Source organism: Camelus ferus, chromosome 31 (genome assembly GCF_009834535.1).
Source record: "Camelus ferus isolate YT-003-E chromosome 31, BCGSAC_Cfer_1.0, whole genome shotgun sequence".
In the NCBI taxonomy this organism is placed as follows: Eukaryota; Metazoa; Chordata; class Mammalia; order Artiodactyla; family Camelidae; genus Camelus; species Camelus ferus.
The window spans coordinates 9,896,155-9,921,097 of NC_045726.1; the positions used below are offsets into that span (position 1 = coordinate 9,896,155).

Sequence of the window (24,943 nt, forward strand, 5' to 3'; positions counted from 1 at the left end):
CTTCCAAGTATTATTTTTACTGTTAAAAATTTTTTTAAAAAATGTGAAATGTAATGTTTTTACAGCAACAATATGAAATATATTTTATAAAGAATAAAATGGTACATTGTCTGATTTAATGTGTGCCCAGCTGTCTGCCCTCCCCAGTATAAAGGATAAGATTATCATTGTCCTTGGTGTTAACCACGTGATGGCCCTGGGGGCGAAGCACACAGACTCACTTGCTTATAAGAACAAGACGCAACATTACCGGGGACGGGGCCAAGTGCTTATGTGGATTACCCGAATAACCCCAGGAAGGACTTACTGTTGTCATTCCCATTTTACAGATGAGGAGAGTGAGGCACAGAAATTTTAAAACTTGCCCAAAGTCATAATCTGGGACGTAGTGGCACTGGGATTGTAATCCAGGCAGTAACCATTTTCTATACTGCTTGTACTGACAGCAGCAGGCGGGGGAGGGGGAGAAGGTGGGTGGAATATTCTTGGCCAAGTGCCTGAGTTTGCTGGGGAGCGGGCAAGTGACCGAGGAGAAAATAAGTCACACTCTGCCTATGCAATGAGTTCTGTCCCCAGGGAACAGCACAGGCTGCTCCATGAGTTCATGGATTCCGTGTCCTGTGATGGCCCAGATGGCGGGTTAAAAACTGGCCTCGGTGGGAGGGGAGCTGGCAGCAGAAAGTGATGTCTTACCCTGGTAGCACCAGGACTGCTTTATGCAGTTTAAACTGGGACCATGAGGCGTGTCTGGGAGCAGGTCCAAGGGCCATCCTGAGAAGACCCAGGGACTAGTCCAAGGCGGGAGTGGGGCAGGCTTCAGCAGCCTGGATGGCTGGTGTGGGAGGTGTTCCTTCTCCCTCACCTTGGGGTGGAACAGAGGGTTTCTTTCTCCGCCTTCCCTTTTTCCTTGCTCTGCCCTGTCTAAGAAAGCCCCGGAACAGAATCACTGCTCCACTGCAGTCAGTGCATCTCCCCTTCCCAACCCCTCGCCCCTCCCCACAAACCAGTTAACTGCCCTTGGGTCGGTCGTTGGCCATTTGCAGCCCTGGGCCCTCCCAGGCTTCCCTTTATGGCTGCATTGGGGGACCCGCTAACTTTCTGGCTTCCGGTTGCATTTGACCAACAGGAGACACTGGGCCGGAGTTTGAAGGGCTGGAGGAGAGAGGAGCAAGGGTATTGGAATCTCGCGGCCCTTACTGCCCTGCACAATGTATGAATGGCTGTCTCCCTACTGACCGCCAGAGGGAGCTGTAGTTCTCACTGGGTTCCAGTCACCACCTCCTTCCCAGGGCCCCCCAGGGCCCCAGCAGAGTGCCTGACTCTCCCTTACCGATTTCCCATGGCCCTGTCGAGTTCTGTAGGTGCTTGACTCTCCTTGGTTACTGCATTTGGGTGGACCAGGGGTTTCCTGGCTGAACTGATCATTACACATCTTAATATGTTTCGTGTCCATTGAAACCCAATCCAGGGTTCCCAAACTGTCAGGCTCTGCGTCTCCTGGAACTTGTTAAAAATGCAAATTCCTAGTGAGGCAGAAACTGAGGATGAGGCCCCCCCTATATCCCGCCCATCCATTCACACAGCTGTGGGCTTGGATCTGGGGACACAGCCAGTCGGGTGTTTATGCCCACGAGATGATCTCGCCCGGCACACTTCACAGAAAACAGAGATGCCGCTTATTTTTGGTCTCTGCCTACCAAGAGAGGCAGCTTTGACGGTGTGTGTGTCTGGGGTCTGTTTCTCAGTTACGTCATTTAAAAACAGCCATCCAATGTATTAACCATTTTCTAAGTAGAAGTTTAATGGAGAAATCTCTGTTTAAAACAATCAGTCAAAAAGAACAGCTCTTTTACAAACAAATTATGGCAGTGACAAGTCAAAACCCCAGGCTTGATTTCCTGTTCCTTTAACCCGCCCTAGAAGAGGGAAGAGGCGGGTGAGAAGGGAAGATGGGCTGTTTAGATGTTAGCTGGAGGAATTACAAAAATACACTCTGATGTAGCAACAGGGTTGTCATGAAACATGCCGTGGGGGGAGAAGGGGGAGGGACAGACAACCAGACAGGGCGGTGCTGGGCCCTGGGGGTGGGGTCCTGGAGGCCTCAGTGCCTTGGGGAAGAAGGAATCTTGATTCCCAGCCGAGTCCGGCAGGTCTGGGGCTGGAGACATGCTGATTTGGGGATTGCCTGGACACCTGGGGAGACAGAAACGATTAAAATAGCAAACCCGATAGTTTTTCTGACCCTTCCATCCATCCTATTTGCCCTAGTGACTGAGCAATAGAAAGGAGGCAAAGAAAAACTCTACATTGAATAAACAGTGCCTAAAGCAGCAAAAAGGGGTCCCTGATTCCCTCTACACACCTGCTTTCCTTGGCCCTGAGTCCACTGGCAGGACCAGCAGAATAAAGCAGAGGTATGTGGGCTGGGACTTGAAAGGCATAGGATAGGCCCCCTGCCTGGAAACAGTTCTATCATCCCTCGTATTTGGAATCCATGTGTAGTAATTCATTCCTTCAGGTTCAATAAAGCCCTCGTTCTTGGCTCTCTCATATTCCAAGTGCTAACTTCACTCATTCCTCACCAGGAATAAATCAACTCACTTTCCACTGTCTTGAAGTTCAAGGTCTGGGGTAGCAGAAGAGAGGAGGAATGAGCAACAGGGGAAGGGATGGTGGATACGGAGACCAGTTGGCCACTTTTCACGAGTCTATCTGGGACTGGTCCTACACCTCGAGGTCCCTCCCTTCTCAGACATCATTACATTTTCTGAGTAGGGTTTTTATCCCATGTTTTAGGGGGCGCCAGTTCCTCCAGCCTTCTAAGTACAGAGGAGTTCGGAAGTCCAGAATAGCCCTGGCAACAGGTGGCCTCCACTGTGGAGAGACCCCAAGCATGCATGGGGCTGGTTGGGGTGCGGAGAGACAAAAAAAGACAGCTTAAAGGGCTCATAGATACGTATCTGCATTGGAACTCAGCAACCATGAATGTGTGGGGGAAAAGCATGAGTGAGATGGTTGCAGTTGGCGAGTGATCAGTAATACCCAGATGAGTTGGTTAACGTCTTCGGCGTTTCCATCAAGAACTTTACATCCTGAACAAAGCTGCAGACAGAAGCCGGTTACCAGTCACGTTCAGTACTGCTCAGTGGGAAGCTTAATAGAAAACTAGAAAAACCAATTGGCTGAATAGGGGCTCAAATAGTTTTTTTTTTTTTTTTAATAAATTGATTCTTGCTAACGTGACTGATTTCAAACTGTTTTTAGGTAAAGAAAATGGTGGCAGTTCAGAGTTAGCATCCCTTAAGATTCACTTCATTATTTATTTTTATTTTTAGGTGGGAGGAGAGGTAACTTGGCTTATTCATTTATCTATTTTTGGAGGAGGTACTGGGGATTGAACCCAGAACCTTGTGCATGCTAAGCATGCACTCTACCACTTCAGTTATACCCTCCCCACCAAGAGTCACTTTAAAGAAGAATGCCTTGCAGATTTGAAAGAATTCAATCCATGCTAGTTCTGAAAGATCCACCATTAGGTCCTGCAGATATTGCTTAGGAAGAAATAGGATGCTTGTTAAGGATCCAAGAGTCTGACTTCAAGAACAGTGCAGGTGAATTCAGGGCCATCTGAGATTAGTCATTCTATTAGAATAAACATGCAACCTTCACCTCACAATTTAATACCTATACCCGTATTTGGCAGTGGACCTTTTGCAAACGAGGCAGCCTACCTGCAAAGAGCGACGTGGGCTGCCTCCCTGCTGGAGTATGGGTGCCAACGATGAACATGTGTATTAACATACTTTGAGGGGAGATTATTCCCGATCTGGCTACCTTTGACGTACAGGAAGCAGAATAAAGCAGCGCACGCAGACTTTTTCCTTTTATGCCTCTGAGTCAGGGAAAAGCCCCCACTTGGGTAATAATGTTTTGGGAATGTTTTTGACCAACTGATGGGTTCTCTCCATTAGGGAAAGTTTCTAGGCTTTAAAAAGAGGTCCGAGACCCTGCCGATTGTTATATTCCCCACATGTGATATGCCCAGATGTTTGGGGTTTTCTTAGATTTTCAGAAGATTCCACTCTGCTAGTTACCTACGCCACACAACGTTATATGCAGGTTGATGGGCTGAGGAAAGCTGAGTCTGTAATGACTGGGCAATAAATTAGGATCGCTGATGTTTATTATCCGATCTGTATTATGGGCACGTGTATAAAAGTACCTGCAGGGGTAAGAACAGACGAGGAGGGAGAAAGGGATGAGGGCAAACAAGCAAACACACACACAGTAAAAATGGCACCTGGGAAGGAGCAAAAAGTGAGAAAAAGTGATGCTCCCTCAGCCCCTCTTCTAAAAGCTACGCAGGTCGTTTGGGCCAGATCCTCAGTGTCGCGCTCAGGTACCATCAGCTGCAAAAAGCAGCCCATCTCTGGCAGAGTGGTCAGACAGACAAGTGATGTGTGGAAGAAAGAAGAACAGAAAGTGTCCTGATGGGAACTGGTCCTACCCAGAACTCCTTGACAGGGTGGTGGAGAGTGGAAACGTTTACCGGTTTCCATGGAGTCCAGTCACCTTGAGATGTAGAGGGGGGAGGAGGAGAGAGAGCTAAGCCATCTTTGAAGGTGAGAGAGCAACATCACAGCTGCAGAAATCAGCCTCCGGGGACGGTTAAGGGTAGGTCCAGCTCTTGGTTCTCAGGGATAAAGTCTCAGAGGAAAGGTGAGCTGAATGGTTTCTATGGCAACCAGATAGGAGGCTCGGTCCACTTAACTGTCCCCATAGTAACTAAGCTCCTGGAGAGCTATAGAGGAATTAGTTATCTTAACACACTACTATTATCCCCATGGTAACCAATCTCTTAATGGCAGTGGTCAGGAGCAACCCCAGAAAATCTTGGCTCCCAGAGGAAGGGTGGGCAGGAGGCAGGGAGGTGGATTTACCTCCCAGGCCTCCTGGGAGCTGAACACCTGGAGGTGGTCTGGGTGTGTGTATGAGTCTGGGGGCTCATGAGCTTCCCCAGGCAGGCCCGAGAGGAAGCCTTAGATGGGGGTGGAGGAGGTGTCTTTTTGCCCCCAGCTCATTTGGGCCCAACTCACTCATGGGTTGAAGTGGACGGTGCAGCTGGGAGGGGCTCCCCTTCCGGCTACGCATTACCATTCTGGTGCAGGGTGCGCCGGCGCTGGCTGGACTGCAAGCTCAGGACCAGGTACTGCCTCATAAACTCACTGAACCGCTTCTGGTTGGCCAGCTTCCGGGCCGACTTCCGGGCCCCGGTGAAGCCCCCGAACCTCTTCTGCAGCTGCTTCTGCTCCGTCTCTCCAGCCTCACCCATGCTGGGCTCTGTCCCTTTCTGCTCTTGGAACAGGCTCCGGACGCGGGGCATTCGCTTCAGATGCTGCATCTCAGAGGCTTTTGGCTGGTAAAGAGCAGCGGCCACGTGGTCTGGGTCAGCCGGGCTGAGCTGCCAGGAGCCCCCGGCCATGACCTTGGTGCACGGAGTCCAGAGAGGGCTGGCGAAGTCCTTTTCTTCACATTCAAGGATGCACAGCTGCAGAGACAGAGGTGGGAGGAAGGAGAAGGACCAGGGCCATCTGTTAGTCCAAGGCAATGAGATGAAGACCCTCTGTTGTCTATTTCGGTTCCAATGCAAATGCTTCTGAATCATCTTCCTCAAGTGCCGTGCAGCCGTTTTACAGGCAGTCACTTTTACAGTTTACATGTAGGTTCACAGAATTTCAGAGTTGGAAAGAAACAAAAAACTCTCTGGCCCAGCTCTCTCATTTCACTAACAAAGCAAGCTGGGGCTCAGAGAGGTGAGGTTAATCCACCTCAGGTGACACAGCAAATTGACAGAATGAGTGCATCAAATCTGCACCCAGTCATAGCCATAGTTAGGTTTTTGGAGCCAAACACAGCTCATCAGGGTCACCTGTAAAGAAGAATTTTATCTTGTTCGCTTACTAGGCTTAGGAAAGGTCAGATTGGTTTAAGAAATTGGGGGTGTCAAAGCACATAGTCATGTAGTTAAATCTGCATGGTTACTTTAAGGTCATCAGGTAAAGATCAACCTTGGTGGTGGTCATTTTTCACCCTGCATACACTAGTCATCACTATCTGTGTATCAGTTATAGAAAACTGGGGTTAAGTTTCTTGGGGATGTAGGCAGGTTAGGCAATCTGGGAACATCAGATGCAATCCAGCAGACCCACCAGCTTCCCAGGAACCCCTGCTGCTGCTCTGTGTCTCCAGGCATCTCCCACTTCTCATCTAGACCACCTGACTGTGATGTTTCCCCACCCTCCAGGCTGGTCCTGGCCTTGGCCCCTCCCTCCCACGTTTCCGTCTCTGATTGGTTCTCCTGGAAGCCTCTGCCTCCAACTTTTTTCCATTAGCTGTTTCAGCTTCAGCCCAAATGCTCCTCTGTTTCTGGCCTTCGCCAGGTGAAAACCCCACTTCAACCTGCCCTTGACGTCACGGTCAACAGGAAGCTGCAGAGCCCTTCGTCAAAGCTTGGAGTTTCAGCTGGGCTTTCTGGGCATCAAGAGTTACTGCTCTGCCTGGGCAGGTGCAGGTGTGAGAAGACTGCCCCATCGGCCCTCTTTTGGGGGCAGAAACCTTCACCCGGGTGTTCAGAGCGGCACAGATGCCTTAACCGGCAAGGTTTCCAACCAGATCCCTAACCAAGGAGTGAGACGCGTATGCCGCTTAAATCACAGACCTCACAGCCTGTTCCAGCAGACCCTAAACATACTTCCTTCATTCCTACTTCTCCTGCAAGCCTTTACCTCCCGACCCTGACCCCCTCTTGTCACTGCCAGGCTTCTCCACGATGCTGACTGTGCTAGTGCCTTTCTCAGCGTCTTCCACTTTCCCCTCAGTTCCTTGAAATCTGCTTCCCCTCCCCCAACCCCTCCACTATCTCTGCCTTCTTGAGGACCTCTGGTGACTTCCCTGTCACCACCTCCATAGCCTCCTCCTCCTTGACCTGCAGTGTTTGGTAACGTGGACCACACCCTCCGGAAAATTCTCTGATACCGCAGTCACCGCTCAGGTCGTTTGAGCTCCTTCCTCCTGTGTTCCTAAGATTCTGTCTTTAAATTTGTCATCTCTCTTTACAATCTGCCCCCTGGGGACTTTGTTCATTTCTGTGATTTTGCCCATTACTTCTTTTAGGGACTCCTGGGTCTCTGTGTCCGGCCCCTGTTATGTCCTGAGCTCCAGACGCTTCTCTGATCTCTGTCCCCTCTCTCCATCAAAACGTCTGACCAGCACATTAAACGCAATTTGCTAAGAGTAAAGCTCACTTTCCCTTCTGTATCAGAGGCTGCCAATTGCTCATTCTGTCCCCATTTCCCTTCTTCCGTGCCAACAGAACACGTGTTTTCTTCCTGAAGGCCACAGGTATGTTTCCCAACCTCCTTTGTAGACAGAGGTGGCCAACGATGTATAAATGGATATGACCAGGTGGGTCTTCTGGAAAGTAACGGGCAGACTTATCTGGGAAGAACATCTTTTTTCTGCTTCTTCCTCCCCTTCCTCCAGCCTCCAGCTTAGAATGTGGACATTTTGGCTGGCGCTCAATGGGCCACCTTGAAACCATGGGGTGACTCAGAGGATGGAAGCCATAGGCGGCCGGAGACAGGTAAAGGAGAAAGATAAGGAGTCTGTGAGGAGAAGGAGCTGCCAGGCCAGCCCTGGACTGGCCACCTCCTGACTTCTTCCATCTCATTAAAGATGTCACTTTACGAAGGTGTTTGTTACTAGCAGGTGAATTTATTTCTTATCTGATATACTTTCCCTGCCCCAAGTCTGTCCTCCTGTTCCGTCTCCCTGCGCCTCTCTCTGAATGGCACCTTATTCCCCAGTTGACTCAAGTGTAGAACCCTGGGCTTCTCTCCAATGTCTCCCTTCTCACGACCCCTTTCCTCCATCCAGTCGGTCTGGAAGTCTGCTCCCTCTGCTCCATCACCTCTGCCTAAGTCCCTCTTGGGGTGCAGTGGCTTCCTAAAGGACCTCTCCATCTTTAATCTTTGCTGTCTTAAGCCATTTTATGTCCCTGGCGGAACAATCTTCCTGAAGAATAGATCTAATCATATCGCTACTTATTCACAACTGTCCAATATTTTGTCTTTGTCTAGAGAAAAACTCCAAACTCCTGAGCAGAGCATTCAAATTCCTCCACCGTCTGGTCCTAGCCCATCTTTCAGATTTCTTTCTGAATCCTCTGCACGATGCCCCGATCCCTTCAGGCGTGTGGGGCTGCTCCTTGTACCTCCAACACCCCCAAGCTCCCCCGCCTTCACCACATGCCTTTTCTCACTCTGTTCCCTCTGATGGAATGACCTCCTTGCATCCATCCTCTGGGGCCAGCCAAGCTCCAGAGCCACCCTTCCATGACACCTTCTTCTGGTCTCCTGGCCAGACCTGCTCTTTCCTGCCTCTGTGCTCCCGCGGAACTTTGTATCGTCCTTGTGGAAGTGTGACTGCTTAGTGTAATTGTAACACCTCACACAGCAGAATAGGACAAGCCAGGGGTCACACTGTACTCAATGAGGAATCGTCTCCATCCAGTGAGTAGGAGGGTTTCAGTAGAGATTTGTTGCCCTGAGCTGAATTAATCAAGAGGCCACTTTATATTTAGCTAAGGGTGACAGAGGAAAAAAAAAAATTTTTTTTTTTTTTAAATACAAAAAAGAGCAGAGGAGGATGTAGCTCAAGTGGTAAAGCGCATGCCTAGCATGTGCAAGGTCCTGGGTTCATTCCCCAGTATCTCCTCTGAAAATAAATGAACCTAATCACCTGCCCCCCACCAATAAGTAAATAAATTAGTTAAAAAAAATTTAAAAGATGAGGAAGAGTCACTGGAAGAACAGGAATTGCAACCAGGCTTGAACTCCCCCGGCACTCAGCACACGCTTCTGATGTTGTACTTGTCACCCTGTTGCCGCTCTTGGTTTACTTGATTACTTGTCTGTCCCGTTAGACCAGGGTTCTTAACCCTTTCTGGCTTGTGGACTCCTCTGAGAAGCTAATTAAAGCTATGAACCCACCCTTTCACCATATAAATGCTCATCATGTCACATTTGAGTACAAATTTAGAGGGTTCATCAATATTCTAAAGTCTCTCCATGGATGGGCATCTGTGGACTCCAGGCTGGGGACCTCTTCACTTGGCTGTAAGCTGTGCTCTAGGGAGGATGTGCATGCATTCCAGGCATCTCATAGCTGGAATACAAAGTGGATTCCATAGTGAGAATGTGAAATGGAGAGAATCAAGGAGAGAAAGGAGGGAATTTGCAGTTGAGGTCACCCAGTGGCCATACTGGGAGATGCCCCAGCTCTCTTGTACATGAGCAAAGCACTGCAGAGAATCCTAGCGCCAGGAGGGGCCTCGGCAACACCTGTCCAGTGGATCCTGCACCTGGGTGTGAATCCAAATCATCTGCAAAACTCTTGAAAACACAGAATTTCACAACCCAGTTAAATCTCTGAAGACTAGAACCAGGGTTTAAAACTTATTTTTACAAAGCTAAGACAACTCTGATATTTGCCCAGGCTCAGAAACCACACACGTAGTCAGTGTTTGCATGTTGCGATGAGGTTCAGTATTGTGTCCAACACGACATCATGAGATAACAGTGTAACCTGGACAAGAACTCAGATGTTTCAAGTCCCAGCCCAGAACACCTCCTACTCAACCGCCTCTCTGTGCTTTCAATACGAATAGTGTGAAAATAAGGATTCTATGAGACCAAAAGGTAAGGCTCTGATGGGGAAATTGCTCATTTTCTGCTGGACCAGAGAGAAGACAGAGACAGTGGGAGAGCTGTTCTCTTTCACTGGGAAGGTTTCCAAGGAGCACCTTTGCCCAGCCCACCTGCCGGCCGGAGGTGGCGGTGTTGGCCCCTCCTGATACACAAGCCTTTTCTGAGAATATCTTTTCCATTTAGAGTTTTCTCAGAGATGCTCACAGAACCGAGACGTCGTTAGTGCCAGCTCAGTGAAATACATACAGAAACCACTTTTTCACTCCCACAAACTCACTGGGTAAGAGTGAATGACAGGCACGTTCCATAGATGGGGAGGGCGACCTTTAGAACAACAGAGCTGCACACTTGAGCGTTCTTTAAGAACTGGAAGTTTGTTGGAATGAAAATTCATAGTCTACCCCCTGGAGATTCTGATTCTGTAAGCCGTAAGCCGAGGCCCAGGAGTTTGCATTTTCAAGCACCTTAGGCTGGACTACACTTTGAGAAATCCTGCTTTGTAACTTGCTCTGACGAGAAAGAAGCCAGCATGGAGCGTAGTGTTTGGAGACTCCTTCCAAGAAAGAGTCACTTGGGTCTGTACTTAGCCTGCTCCTGAAACACTTTGAGGAAAACCGAGTAGAACCGATTTGTAGTTCATTCTTCTAGGTCACAGTCCTTTGGGGTTATTGCTCTGTAGCAGTAGGTCTCACCTAGGGGCAATTTTGCCACCACCCCCCCCCACCACCAAAGGCCTGGGGACATTTGGCTGTCTGAGGACATTTTTGGTTATCACACAGCAGGTGGGAGCAGGGGATGCTGCTGCTGTCTAACGAGTAGAGGTCAGGAATGCTGGCAGACTTCCTACAATGCATAGGACAGTGCGCCCCTCCACTGACAAATAATGATCCAGCCTAGAATGTCTATAGTGGTGTGTCTGAGAAGCCCTGCTCTGCAGCGTCAAGGGGAAAGGAGGAAGGCACGGGCAGCACTGGGAAAGCCAGCAGAATGGAGAGTTTTAGAGCTGAAATGGACGTTTGAGCACACTTGGTCCAATCCTCACAGAATAGGAGCCCCAGGGACATCGTGTGGGCTGGCTCCTTCCTTTACAGGAACGGGTAGAAGTTCTTAAACCTAGAGGCTATCAGGTCTTCTGTGAGCCGCTGGGTTTCTGAGCCCAGATGGTAATTAGGCTGTGTGTCAATCAGAGAAAATGAATTTCTGTGACCGAACCAGATGCATAGCCCGTACGGAGACTCAGCATCCTGTTCAATGCATTAGGTACTCACAAAAATCATCTCAACGCTTGCTTTAGGAGAAGGTTTTGGGCTAAAATGAATCCAAATTGACAACAGCATTTGTAGCACCAGATGGGCATAGGAGCTTAATGCCTACGCCTCGGGTCTGAGGGACCCACCAGCCTCTTTCCAGAGAGGGGTTAATGGCCCGTTAAGCGAGCTGGACACATTTTCTCAGCCCACACTGATGGCACTGCTATATTAAGCCAGAGTGTGGAGGAAAGTCTGAAAAGTCCTAGGTTGGTGCCAAATTGATCTGTAAAGCTGGACTTGTGGGGAAACTGAACAAAGGGCTATCTGGTTGTCTGGGACCAAAGGTTAGGGAAACATGGGGGGTGAAGGTACAGCTAAGTGGAACAGCATGTGCTTAGCATGCAGAAGGTCCTGGGTTAAATTCCCAGTATCTCCATTAAAAAAAAAAGTAAAAAAAAAAAAAAAAATTAGGGAAACAAGCCCATGAGCCGATTGGAAGGAAAAGAAGCAGCTCATTGAGATTGTCAGTTTCTGCCATTAAGGAATCGAATCATTTCTGACCAAGAGACATTTGGGATCTATTTGCTTTAGAAGATTCTGCCAGAATGTCTGAGGGCCAACACTGGCAGGCCAGCAGATGAGTATTTCGAAAGAAAAACATGTAAGAAACTCCCACTGCAAGTCAACAACTAAGAGCTGTCATGTAAAGAAGACAGAAAGGCTACCAGAAGGCAGTTGGTTTCTTCCGCTGTTTATAATAGAGTTTTGGATAAATTTCCCCAGGACTTCCTTGGTAGTTACCCCCTTCTTTGTCTCTAAAAACAACTCAGTGGATCTAGTTTTTTCTACTTAAGCTGATGGGGTAGGTATCACTCACAATTAGCCGAAAGCCCCGGTCACTGCACTGCAGTGGTTTGGGGTGTATGAGTCATTCATCCACCAAAATTAAAAAAAAAGCCTAAAAAAAAAAAAAAAAGCCAGCCATCCTTGGACCATCAACCTGGAGAGAGAAATAAAGAAATTCTGGATGAGGCCAACAGTCCGGAGGGTCCTGGGAGTTGCTCAGGACTACATAACTTGGTGGAGGGGTTGGGGAGGTTATAACTGATCAGGACCCTGGGGGGCCTTCCAGGGTCAGACCCCTCCCCCATATCCTCTGCTGTAGCTCTTCTCTGAAGTACCAGATAATAGTATCTCATGTATATTTCCAGAGTTTTTCAGATGCTTAAAATCACCACCAATGGGAAGAAATGAACTCCCTGATGATCGAGAGCATGTGGCCCTGACCTTCTGGTGCCTAAGGGTTGATAGTGTTGACCACCCTGTTACCTCAGTATCAACCGATCAGAGAATTGTGCACGAGCTGAACACGTACCCTGCGACCCCGCTCCCTCACCTGGCTTTTAAATATGCTTTGCTGAAACCCTTCAAAGAGTTCAGGGATTTTTTGGGCCACGAACTTGCCTCTGGTAACAAGGTGACCCTTGCTGAAATATCTGAGTCTCCCCCATCATTCACAGTGCGGACATACTCAAGGTTTGCGTGATTTGGAAATAAATAAGATATAATTGCCTAAATTCTAGGCATTTCATAAAACTTTAAAAAATAGGTTCAAAGTGAATACAAGCTAGAAATCAAACAACCAGGCAGCCAGGTCCTTGGGAGGCCGGCAGGCGCTGCAGGGGTCACCCCTCCCTGGGAGGCTAGCACCAGCTATTTTCTAATAGTGTTGTTGGGACCCCAGAGATTTAAGATGCTACGGAGAAATAGGAACATGCTCCAAATTCTTTTCTGGCTTTGATAGACACCAATGTGAAAGCTCCACATTGTCTAGAGTGGATGTACCTCTGAGGACACTGGACATCTTGCAATTTTACAGTTACCATGGGACAGGTTTTCTAAGTACTGCTCTGCTCCACACCGTGCCACGTGCTGGGGTTACCCAAACTGATCAGAAAAGATAGCGCAGACCTTGTGGGGAGAGATAGACCAGCAGGTGCAAGTAACTGTCAGAGAACAAAGGAGCCAGGGGCTGGCTCAGTTGGGGGCAGGTGGAGAATTAGCGAAGCGTTCTCCCCTAAAAGGTGAAACTTAATCTGGGTTTCAAAGATTGAGTAGGATTTATCAGCTCGGGGAGGCGGGAGGCATGCCTAAGATGACCAGACAAGTTCCTGGAGCCATGGGAAGGCCAGGAAGGGAAAGCTGGATTTCCCAGGAACTGTGGAGAGTGACTGGAGCCCAGCAGAGAGGAGGTGAGAAGGGTACCCTTGGAGTCACCTGCCACCTGGGGAGAGCGGACAGCCTGGGATGCAGTGATGTCCCAGAAGGACAGAGGACTTGGAGGTAAGAAGCAGAGCATCTTGGGGATCACCTGTGTTTAGGGAGGAGGAAGAGGAACGGGATCCCATTAGGAAACAGAAAAAGAAGAGTTGGAGTGGAGAAGAGAGCTGGGCTCACCAAAGGAGGACAAGGAGAGGATTGCAAATTGGTCGGGGGTTCTGTGGTTATGAGCTGCTGGTGACTCCGAAAGCAGCAAGGGGGTCAAAGTCACATGCGTCTTTGCTTTTTCAAAAAACATGAGAATGGAGGGAAGGAAAGAGCAAGAGGGAGAGGGGAAGAAGGAAGGAAATTGCCCAGCATGGAAGTCAATGGTACAAAGGAGGAGGAGGAAGAAGGGAGTGAGGACAGATCCCGAGATGGCAGTCAGGAGGCTGGAGAGAATCTGCACGTGGTAGTGGTGTAGTCTCAGAACAGGGCCCCCAAGGTCGTGGTGTCCCGGGGGTGGGGGAGGGGGGAGTCGTGGTGCCTCACGGTCAGGTGTGATGTGTTACAAACAAATTACCTACATCTGTGAATGCTTCTTTGTTAACAAAGGAGCAGACTCAGAGTTAGCCTTGCAGTTGAGTTCTTAACGCTATTTTCTATTGTGAAATACACGTACCATCAAATTTACCGTCTGAACTGTGTTTAAGTGTACAGTTCAGTGGTATTAAGTACATTCACCTGGTTGTGCAACCACCACAGGCATCCAGCTCCAGAGCTTTTTCATTTTTGCAAACTGAAACTTTGTACCCATGAAACACTAACTCCCGTTTCCCCTTCCTGCAGCGCCTGGCAAACCCCACCCGATTTTCTGTTCCCACCAACCAGACTACTCTAGGAACCTCACTTAAGTGGAATCATACAGTTTTTGTCCTTTAGTGTCTGTCTTATTTCACTCAGCACATGTCTTCAGGGTTCCTCCAGCCGGAGCCTGTGTTTTGATTCCTTTCCTTTTTTTTTTTTAAATTTAATTTTATTTGTTTAATGTCTAGTTTCTTTCCTTTTTAAAAATACATCGCTTTAATTTAATTTATTATTATTTTTTTGGTGGGGGAAGGTAATTAGGTTTGTTTATTTTAATGGAGGCACTGGGGATTGAACCTGGATCTCATGCATGCTAAGCACACACTCTACCACTGAGCTATACCCTCCCCTCTACACCCCAGATCCCCTTCCTTTTTAAAGCTGAATAATATCCCATTGTCTGTACATGCCACATTTTGTTTATTCAGTCGTCTTGTGATGGTCACTTGGGCCTTTTCCACCTTTTGACTTCTGTGAATGATGCTGCTATGAATATGAGAGTACAGATGTGTGTTCAGGTCCCAGTGCCTTTCTGAGTGGGAGGGAAAGGGTTGCAATGAAAGCTGGTGACTCAGAAACTGTGCACGACTCTCAGTCTTGTCCAGGCTGCGACCTCAGAACCTTCACGGCGTGGTTGTTACGAGATTATCGCTTAATGAACTACTTCTCTGGTTTATGTGTCAACAAGTTGTCTGCTCTGTTTACTAAGATGAAGGGAAAGCGTTTTTTGGGGTGAACTTTGAAGCCTCTTTGGGCTGCACAGAAAAGGCACGTGAGCCTTCTGTGTTCTAGCAAACTCAGCTTTTCTCAGTTCCTTAAATGCCGATCCCCTGCCCCCAGCAGGCACTGCACACCGGCCCCCACGCCTCCCTCTGCCACGCGGGCCCCTGGGCACCGGGGGCTCCCTGTCTCCTCACTCCCACTCATCTTCAGGTCTCCTTAGAGACTTCAGTTCCTCCAACAGCCCCCTCTGCCCCTCTAGACTAGCTTGGGGTCCACTGCTCTGTGCCCCCTGGGTGCCCAGTAATGGCTCTTATGGAGGCATTGTGGGGTCTTCTCTCCCACCAGTCGCAAACCCCATCCATCTGCTCACCTTCGGGACCCTTGCATAACCCAGTGCTCAGCACTTAAGTAGATGCTCAGAAAAACCGTGATGGCTGAATGAGGGGTGAACTTTGAATGGGTTCTCTGGGGCTCTTCGGGATGTGGTAGTCATCACTGTAGTCATCACTGTTCAGAAAACAGGCTTGAAGAGCACTGAGCTGGCGTGGGAAGGGCCAGGTGATTGGGTGGGCTGGGGGCTGTGTCCGCTCACCTTAGTGCGTCAGCCCACCATGAGCACTTGGTTTCTATATTTGTACATTTGCCTTAAGGAAAAGTAGACACAACGTTGTTTTTCAAGAGTGAGGAGTTTCAAACATCACATCTTTTGAAAGAAGTTTGCCTGACTACAAAGAAAAATAGTTGAGTTCTACTGGGTTTAATAGGAGATGAGTAACTCTTCAGACTATTGGAAGCAGCTAAGAAAGCAGCATATTTAATGGAAAGAAAGGTAGTGCTCAAATCGAAATTTAAGTTACAGAGAAGCATATAGGTGTTCATCGTAGAATTGTCTACTATATCAAAACAGGTTCAACGGGAGGGGAACGGTTCAACAAAGGAACTTAAAAATGGCATATTTATCCTGGTGTCATAGAGCAAGTGAAAAAACTAGGATTTTTTTTCTCTGGTGGGATTAAAGGTGTGTTTGTCTTTTTTTGTGGTTCTCTGAATTTGCCAAATTCCCTACAATGTGTATGTATTATTTAAATAATGGGAACAAGACGGCAGCATGAGTGGGTCTTATTTGAATGTGGTCCAGCGGAAAGATGACAGGGTTTGCTCTCGTCCACAGCTGTTTCCTGATACTGGGAGGGTCACGTGACCCTCTGGGGGTAGTAGCTTCAGTTTCTCACCTTGGGTCCGCTCTGGGGGAGGGAGGGGAAGACAGGGTCACCCCTGGACCTACCTCAAGGTTGAAGCTGTCAAGAGCTGGGCGGAGCTTCTCCCTGCAGGCCAGACAGTCCCTCTGACAGCTGCTGGACGCGCTGGAGAAGAGGCTGAGCAGCAGGAGGTCACAGAACAGGATTTTCATGGTGCAGGAAGGAGCAGGAAGCAGGATGCTAAAACACAGGAGAGGCAATTAGAACGGCCCTTCTGTGGGGGCCCGTTGGGGCCAGAGACCCTCACACAGGGGATTCAGGAAAGACACGCTCCTGAGGGGACAGCGCAGTTGGGGCCCGAGATTCGCCTCCCAGGAGGGAGTGGATTGTCCAGGGTGCTGGTGACCCTGGACCTGTCAGCCAGGCATAATGTTCACACAGGGGCTAGTGTCTGGGCTCCTGGGGGGAGCACCCCTGTGATTCCTGCCACTCGGCTGGCCCCCACTTGCATAAGCACTTCTGGGGGGCTGAAGGCCTCCCTTTGCAACTTACCAGTGTGTGACCTCAGGACAGCCTCTCCCAGCCTCAGTTTTCATAGCTCTTAAAGGGGAATGGTGGTACCCACCTCATCACAGGACTGTTGCAAAGGTGAGATCCAGAAGGGACGTTTTACAAAGTGCAGTGAATATGTTTAAATAGGAAATTTATGAGTGACTCATCCCCCACCCCAATTCCATCCTCCGCCAGGAATGCCCCACGGCCCAGAATTTGCTCTTTCGAGAAGATTCCAAGTTCCTTGTCCTTTCCCCTGCTAGAAGTGAGCTATCTTCCTGAGCACGGAGCCAATGTATTCACCTTGCTGTTCTGTGCAAAGCACAGGACCAGGCATGTGGAGTTATTTGTTGAAAAATGGAGACTCTTCTAAGGTAATAGCTCCAATGATTATTAGATCAGTAGTTAATGTTCTTTATACAAAGATGTACAGTTTTTCTTGTTTCTCTTGAAATTTATCCTGTGATCAAGTCTCCTGAATCAGAAAGCTGTTTTCTTGGATGGTATCATTTTGGGTCCCTGTAGAACCATCTTTATTTGGTGGATTAAACGGAAAGGGAACAGGGAACTTTCTGGAAATGCTGTGAATATTCTTGACTAAGGGACGGTCACGGGGATGTATGCATTTGCCAAAAACCCGCTGAGGTGTACATTTACACTCTGCATGTCACTGTGTATAAATCTTACCTTAATAAGAGTTTGGTATTGTTGAGTGAAGGCTGTGCACTGGGTTCTTTTACAAGCTTTTATATTGTGCTTGTGCCCGGGGTTATTTTAACTCCTAAAAACATTAACCCATGAGGAAGCTTGGACTTGTGTGTCTGTGTCTCCCACTGGCCTGTGACCTCCCACAGGGCAGAGATCACGTTCTAAGGTTCGCTGTATTTCTGGCACCCGGCATAGGGCCAGGCACTTAGGAGATGCTCAAGAAAGTTTGATAAATGACAGTGGACTGTCTCTGGCGCCCTCTCCCTTCTCCTTCGCGGATGTGGAGTTGGGGTGTATTTAGGGGCACCTCGGGGAACTCATCACCACTTACAGGATCTTCTGATGAAAAATGTGTCTTGAGTTCCAGGCAGCCGCCAAATAAGCAAAGGTCTTAAATTGAGAGCTGCCTGGAGACTGTCTTTTGTTTCACTTGATAATTGTCTTTAAGTTTCTTATTCTACTCAACTTCAGTCTTTCTAGAGTCTTGTAGAATTCGCCCAGAATGGCTAGGCTGTGCTCTCTACGGCCACATGATGGCAGTGCCTGTATGTCACAGAAGATGGGGAAGGAGAAAGGGACGGTTTCCTTCCCTTCCTGATACAACACTGCAGTACGGAATGTGTGCAGAGGCTGAGCTGATCGGTTGTGACAGATGTTAATGAAATGCTCTCCGGCTGAGGTTTTTCATGAACTTCATTACCGGTGGCAACTTGCACATTCAGGAAATGTCTGGTGGATTGGCTGTTCCTCGTTATCTCAAATTCTGGGTAAATGGATTTTTAGGGAGAGGTGAAGAAAATAGATGAGCTCCCGGGACATTTAGCATGTAGCATGTGTCCCATTTGACAGCCTTTCCTGCATGTGAAATGTGGGTCTTCATTGACTTGGCACTTGGGGAAACCCTATCAAATCTACTTGGCCTTAGCCTGACCCTCCCTGCAAGCCCATGGTCCGCCTACCTCCTACCCACCAGTCTCTGACTTCCCTACCCCTCCATGTCCCACCTTTAATTTTTATTTATTTTAAATTAAATTTTTTAAAATTTTACTTTTTTTCAGAAAGAAGAAAATCATTTTTATTCAGCCAGTTTGCGTATTCCACTCCCCAAGGCTACTCAAGGCATGCGATTAATAATAATCCCCTAACATTGCATCCTGGGAAGTGTTTTCACTTAGGTTTTAATGAAAAACACTTGGAAGCAATTCAGTGCGGGGAGAAGTGGTTCCTTCTTATCCTTGTTTATGAATCAGCACGAGTTTATAAAGAGTAGTTGATGCTGAAGGCTGAAGTTTTTATTTCTTTTTCATAAGAATGTTCCATCTGCACTGAAACAGATAGATTGACCAATGCCAGGGGGCATTTATCCTGTAAAAAGAAGCCAGAGATTTCTACCCCTCACTTTTAACAAGTGACTCCACCTATTCATTAAAAACCATTTATTACTCAGGGCTATTCATTTTCCTCTGCGATTCAGAGAATCCTTAAAATGAGAATCACCACCCAGTACAACCTCACATGTGGTTTATAATAGTTAAATAAGATTAATATAAATAAAAGCTCAAGATATATGTAATTATCCCTGTGAAAGGGACCACATTTTGTCCTTTTAGGTACCCCTTCACCTCTGGTACAGTTGTGTTCTAGGTGAAGTTAGATTTTAAACTATTGAAAATTCAGTAGAAGTTTTTTGTTTTTGAGAAGTACTTGACGACATCTGTGTGCTTTCTTTGTAGTTCTGTATATCAGAGAATGCTGATTAAATGAAGGTGAGTGATTTATTAATACTCAAGTTATATTTATGTTTGGTCTTTACACTTTGTAACTGTGTGACTTTGGGCAAGTTACTTCACCTCTGAGAGCATCAGTCTTCCCACCTGCAAAATGGGGTCTAACAACAGTTTTGGTTATTGTTTTGTTTTGTTTTGTTTGTACAATAGAAACCATCAGTCAGTACAATCTCCCTGAGTAATTTTGAATTTTGCATGGCTCGTGTTCACTTAGTGAACCAAACTCAGCTCGCACTCCTGTGTGGGGATGCTATAATCTGGACATCTCGTATTGAATAAAGAAATGTTTAACTACCTTTTATTTCAGTAATAACACCTCATAAATTTAATTGCACCTCACTCTTTATAAAGATAAAACTACCGCTGTGTTTAGCTTTAATCTATTTGCATGTAATCTTGCTTCTGAGGCAATATAATTAGTTGCTTATCTGTTTGGAGGATTACATGTGAAGCTTTAGCTGAAGCTAAAAGTTAATTGAGTTTTGACTTATGACCTATGAGAAAGCCTGTAATTTTAGTGCATTTAGTGGAGAAGGAAAGAGGGACCAGCCTTTCTCCTAGAGGCGTGTCTGTCCTCTCTTTCTCATCAATTGCATGTGTAGATATCTTTCTTGCAGGTTACAAAAGAGTTTTTATTTTCTTATTCAACCCTATAGTCTAGGGTTAATATTATCCCCCTTTTTTAGATGAACGTATGTTCAGAGAGGTTAAGCAACTTGCTTTAGATCATCCAGCTTATGAAAGAGCCAGGACTTAAACTCAGGTGTTTTGACTCTAAAACATGTGTTCTGGGAAACCATAAGCTCTACACGTTGATCCTGCTTTAGATGGGTTGGTGAATTCTGGTCGAATCTGCTTGTATTTAATAGTAATCCAACTATTATTATTATACTTAGCATCCTCTGTCCCAGGCATTGTGCTGACTGCTTTATAAGCATCCATCCTCAGGGGTATGTGCTGTTGTCCCCCCTTTACAGTCGAGAAGACTGAGGCTGGAAGAGGGGAAATAATGGGGACTGGAAGAGCTGAGACTCCCACCCATCTGATTCCTAAGCTCCTGCTCTCACCAGATCTCCCAGTGCTCTCGGCAGTTGTCTGTCTGTCTTCGGGTAGGTGAAGTCATTCTAAGGACCTCCTTTAGTCCTGAACTCTGGGGATCCTCTACTCTGATGACTCCCTCTTTATTTTTGCCTTTCCTCAGTTTCCAGAGGAACTTTTCATTGCCCATCAGCACAGGGGTTTGTCTTCCACACGCCCCATGTCTCCATCCCATGTGGATACGACCCCTGCACTGAGTTTTACTTCTTCACCAGCTATGACTGAGGCTCCTTTAGTTTTTTTCCTCCTCTGCCTAATATGCTTACCTCCAAAAAGGTCCCTCTCCTGCTCTCAATTTCCACCTGGAAGGAGGGGCTAGGCAGAGGGGAGGGGCAAAGCAAGTCCCCGCCCTACACAGACGGGTGTGCCTGGATCTGGTGGGCCATCAGTGAACAAGAGGCCTCGGTTCCAGCCCCGGCTCTGCCATGACCTGTGGGATCCTGAGCCAAGGCGCTTTCTTTCCCTAGGGCTCAGTTTCCCCTTCTCCAAAAAAGAGGCAGTTGGATTAGATGGTTACTATTTTTGATTTTAGTAGTGGCCAGATCACTTGTTACAACAGCCCAGCTGGGGCTCAGGAGATGGCCTGCAGGGTGATGGTTTCTTTTGCGGGGTGGGGTGGGGTGGGCAACAGACACTTTGTTGGTGCCGTCACAAGCCTGGAGAGGTATCACTCTTAACTTGGATCTTCCTGATTCTGGACCATGGTTCCCCATACACGGTCAAAGTAATTTAAATGGATTTTTAAAAGCTTTTATTTACTTTGAGAATAAAATCACTTAACGTTCCTTTCAGAAAGATTAGAAAATGCAGACAGGCGAAAAAGCAATGGGTCTAGACTAGAAATCTTCAGACTTCTTAAACTTTATACCTCCGGCAATCAAACAGTTTTGAGCCCACCTTTCTAATTTATTGATAAGTTATATACATTGTAAAACCCACTAAGGTGTAAATTAAGGAAGATAACATAAAAAATTAAGCCTCAGTTTCCCAGAGCCCAGTGGACCCTTTTGGAGACCACTGGCCGAAACTCCTTAACATCTAATAACACTGGCCTTGAGCTCTAAGGAAGCTGGGGAAAGGCTGCTGGGTCTGTTTTCCAGGCGCTCAGCACTGCGGGCTCCTATCAGGAACGCTGCACACGTTTCTCCGCTGAATGAACGAAAGGATGAATGGGGAGTGGGCGGGGGAGGAGCACAGGATTAGCGTGAGCCCAGGGGAGGCTGGCTCTGAACCCCGGGGTGGGGGAATGAAGAGCCCTGGGGGTGGGGTGGTGTTGCGCTGACATTTTGGTGGTGACCGAGACCCTGCACATCACCCGCCGAGCCAGGCCCTTCAGAACTGGCGATACTGTGTTTCTGCAACGCGGAAGGCAGAAGCTGGTGCGTGGAAAAAAACCACAGGATCACGGAAAATCAAGAGGAAACGTAATCCTCGGCTATTTAGGGAGATGCCCAGAAAACCAAATTGCCCCCCAAATTGGTGTGCCCTAAATCTTATAGCTAGTTTGTGGTTAGAGGAAAGCTTCATTCATGTCGGATAGTGAGAGGACGCACAGGCATGGAAATAGAGGCGTTGAGAACCTCCAGTCTGCCTGATGAGCTCCCAGCCATTCAAGCCACTGCGGGCTGTCTGTCACAATGACTCCTGTTCTCTGGGAGGGGCCCATCCCCTCCCTGGAATATCTGATGAGTAGTTCCACCCAGATTCAAAACAGGTAGATTTCCTTCGTGGGAGCTGTGGGGCAAGGCTGACTGAACCGTGTGGATAAAAGCATGGAACACTCACCCTAAACCTCACATCCTTACTGTCCGTGTGTTATTAGCATGAAATGAGCATATGGACATGTTTAGCTCACTACCTGGCACATAGTAAGTTTCAATAAACGTTCACTCCTTTGCCCTCCTTTTGTGGCTTTTGTCCCTGCTGCCACCTCCCTTTCCAAAGCCCTTGGCCCACCAAGATTCCACCTCCTTCCCCGCCTGTCTTGAACCCCTGGAATCTCTGCAGCAAGCATGCCTTCCCCCAGACTCCGCCAGCACTTGCTGTCTGGACCACGCAGTTCAGGACTTAATTACACCCAGCCTGGCCCGTCCTGCAGCTACTTCACGGTGTTTGCTGCCTCACCCCAACCCCCGATAGTTTGTAAGCACCCCTGGCCCCAAGAGGGTGGGCGATGCCCAGGAGCCAGCAAGGTTGGACTCAGTCCCATCTCTGCCATGTCCTTAACAAATTATTTAACCTCTCAGCTTCAGTTTCTTCACTGGCAACATGGAGATAATGACACCATCTCTTGCAGGGCTGTTGAAGGGGATAATGGGTGTGAAAGCGCTAAGATGTAAATCGTTTTACGAACGTAAAGAGCTGTTATTATCACCTCTATCAGATCCATCGGAGCCCCTGCGCGCCTCCCCTGCCTAGTGGAGTGTAGATGATAAATACCTGATTGATGGAATACAGAATAATAGCTTCATGACAGTTCCTGTCTTGGGCTCCAGAAAGCACCGATTTGAGCCTAATATTGCAATTACCCTCTTTGTTGACAATGCAAAATCTCCTGCATCCTCTAAATCCCCCAGTACCCTCAGCCTTCAGCTGACAAAGCCAGAGCTGCTGCCCCTCAAAGAACAGAACTGCACCACCCACCCCTCAACGACCCCGGATGCATCACAGCGCCCTCGATGGGCAGCACATGGAACAGTGGAAGCGGCTCCTTTTCCCAAGGTGGTGGCTGGGGGCCGTCTTCCCAGGGACCCTCCCTTGCAGAAGACTCAGCCAGAGGAACACGAATGCTTTTTGTGTAAGGTGTCACAGCACCCGTGGAAGCATGCAGACCTTTTCCCTGCCACACTTTACAAATGAGAACGAGGAGCGTGCCTGCAGCAGCCACCCACAGGCAGTGATTTCTTTAGGAGGTTTTGATGAGAAGCCAGGCAGTTACTTGTCCCCCCCCCCCCCCCACTCTATGTTGATAAGTCTGGTTTAGGCTTGCTGGCGAATGCCATGCAAAGCTCATCTTTTGTTAGTCTGCCGAACAATGTTATTGGTTATAATTGGGGCAATTATGGGCTGCTCGAGAGGAAGCGAAACACAGATGTTGGAGCCCAGGAGCAGGGTATTCAAGTCCAAAGCAGCTTGCTTTAAATAGTCCGTTTCCCGAATCATCCTGCCTTACTTGAAATTCCCCCCAGAACTTGCCCATGTTCAGAATGAGATGGGGGAGGAGGGGGTGGGTAGCGGCGGGAGGGGAAGCAAGACACGCAGGGAGAGAGACAGACGCACAAAGAGAGAAAGCGGAAAAAGGAGGCTGGGCGAGAGCGAGAGAGTTTGGATGACTTCTGAACGTCGTATTCCACAGGACGCGGGCGGAGACCTTTAGGTGGAAGAGATGGGCAGGAGGAGAAGGATGCAAAGAAAGAGAGGAACCCTCCAAAGGATTCAGGGTCTGGGAGACCAAGGTCATCCCTGCAGAAATCTGCGTGCAGTTCACACACAGCGACCCCATTCAGCAGCATAAAACGCCTGGGTCTGACTTTCCCCCCACATCATTACTAGCGATTTGTATTCCGTGCCTCGGTGAGCAGGGTCTCCTCAGGATGAAAAACCCAAATCCAAATCAAGTTCAGCGATACGTTGAAAACCAGGCTGAACGCACCATGAAAGGGAAGTCAGCCACAGGGAGAAACCACTCACAAAGGTGCCTGGAGGGGTGGGGGCTTCCCGAGGGCTGCCTGGAAATGCAAGTCCCCCGCCTCCAAGTGCCTGCCCCTCCCCTCTCCTCACTCCTATAACCAGCTTTTCTCGACTGGCAGCAGTGACCAAGTAGGGGCTACATCTGGGGAATCCAAACTTTTCCTCATTTCCAAGTTCAGCTCTTCTGCATCTCTCTTCAGGATAAAAGCCTCAGCCCTCCCCTCTCTACCCTCCCATCCGAGCACGGAAAATAAGACAAATGAAGGAATAACCTCACGGGAGGCCAGCAGCAGCCACCCTGGACAAAGGAGAGGGGCTGGGGAGAGAGCCCTGATGCCCTGCTCCTTCCCGAGGCTCCCAGCAGTGTGTCTTGGGGCTGGGGTTCCCGTGCAGTTGCCTACCTGGGAGCTGTCAGTAGCCGGGCTCCTTCAGATGCGAGGCTCAGTTCCGCTGTATCAGCCACACCAGCCTATATAACCTCCCCCCACCCCCCACGCACAGCCCTCCCCTTCCCTGCCCACCTCGATGACACATACACACGCTGACCCCCTTAATCAAGCGAGCAGCAGAACCTACAATCCTTCCTGGCTGTTCCCCACCCCCCTGGCTCTGTGCTCAGACCTGTGACATCCCAACCTCCCCACCAGTCCATTCCCAAGCCTGCTTTACCTGGACTCTGCTCAGCCAGGATCCCACAGCTGCCTTCCCTTTGCTTCCAGAGGCGCTGTGAGGACTGACGGGGAGCTCTGGCAAGTCAGGAAGGAAAAAAGGCTCCTGGTGACAGTGACGAGGCAGACCCCAGTCCTGGAGTCTCCTTGAGCAACCTTTTCGCCTGAGGAATGAAGAACAGGGAGCGAGCAGAAGGGAGGGGAGCTCCCACTGGCACAGAGAAGCCCAGAGCCGAGCTCCGATGAGCCCCCTCCTCCTGTCACCACCCCACAGGCAGCAACAACTAGGCCGCTCCGCGGAGTGGCTCCACCTGCCACGGGCTAGGTCCGGAGCCACACCACAGGTGCCCGCTGCCCAGCACAATGAAAGACGCT

General features: G+C 48.6%; 1 protein-coding gene across 4 annotated transcripts; it reads right to left on the minus strand.

Moving 5' to 3' along the window:
- Positions 1 to 1,774: 1,774 nt before the first annotated feature.
- On the minus strand, positions 1,775 to 24,943 carry PNOC (prepronociceptin). 4 transcript variants are annotated; one of them, XM_014556326.2, is made up of 4 exons: positions 24,570 to 24,943; positions 16,152 to 16,305; positions 5,155 to 5,548; positions 1,775 to 2,193 (listed from the first exon to the last, which is right to left on the minus strand). In XM_014556326.2, exons 2-4 carry the CDS (start codon positions 16,275 to 16,277, stop codon positions 2,102 to 2,104), a joined length of 612 nt encoding a protein of 203 aa, XP_014411812.1. In that variant the 5' UTR covers positions 16,278 to 16,305; positions 24,570 to 24,943; the 3' UTR covers positions 1,775 to 2,101. The 4 variants fall into 4 exon arrangements, with proteins under 4 accessions (XP_014411812.1, XP_006181283.1, XP_014411811.1 ...); XM_006181221.1 differs by lacking the exon at positions 24,570 to 24,943 and adding an exon at positions 24,302 to 24,495 and having other exon boundaries at positions 5,097 to 5,548; XM_014556325.2 differs by lacking the exon at positions 24,570 to 24,943 and adding an exon at positions 24,302 to 24,339.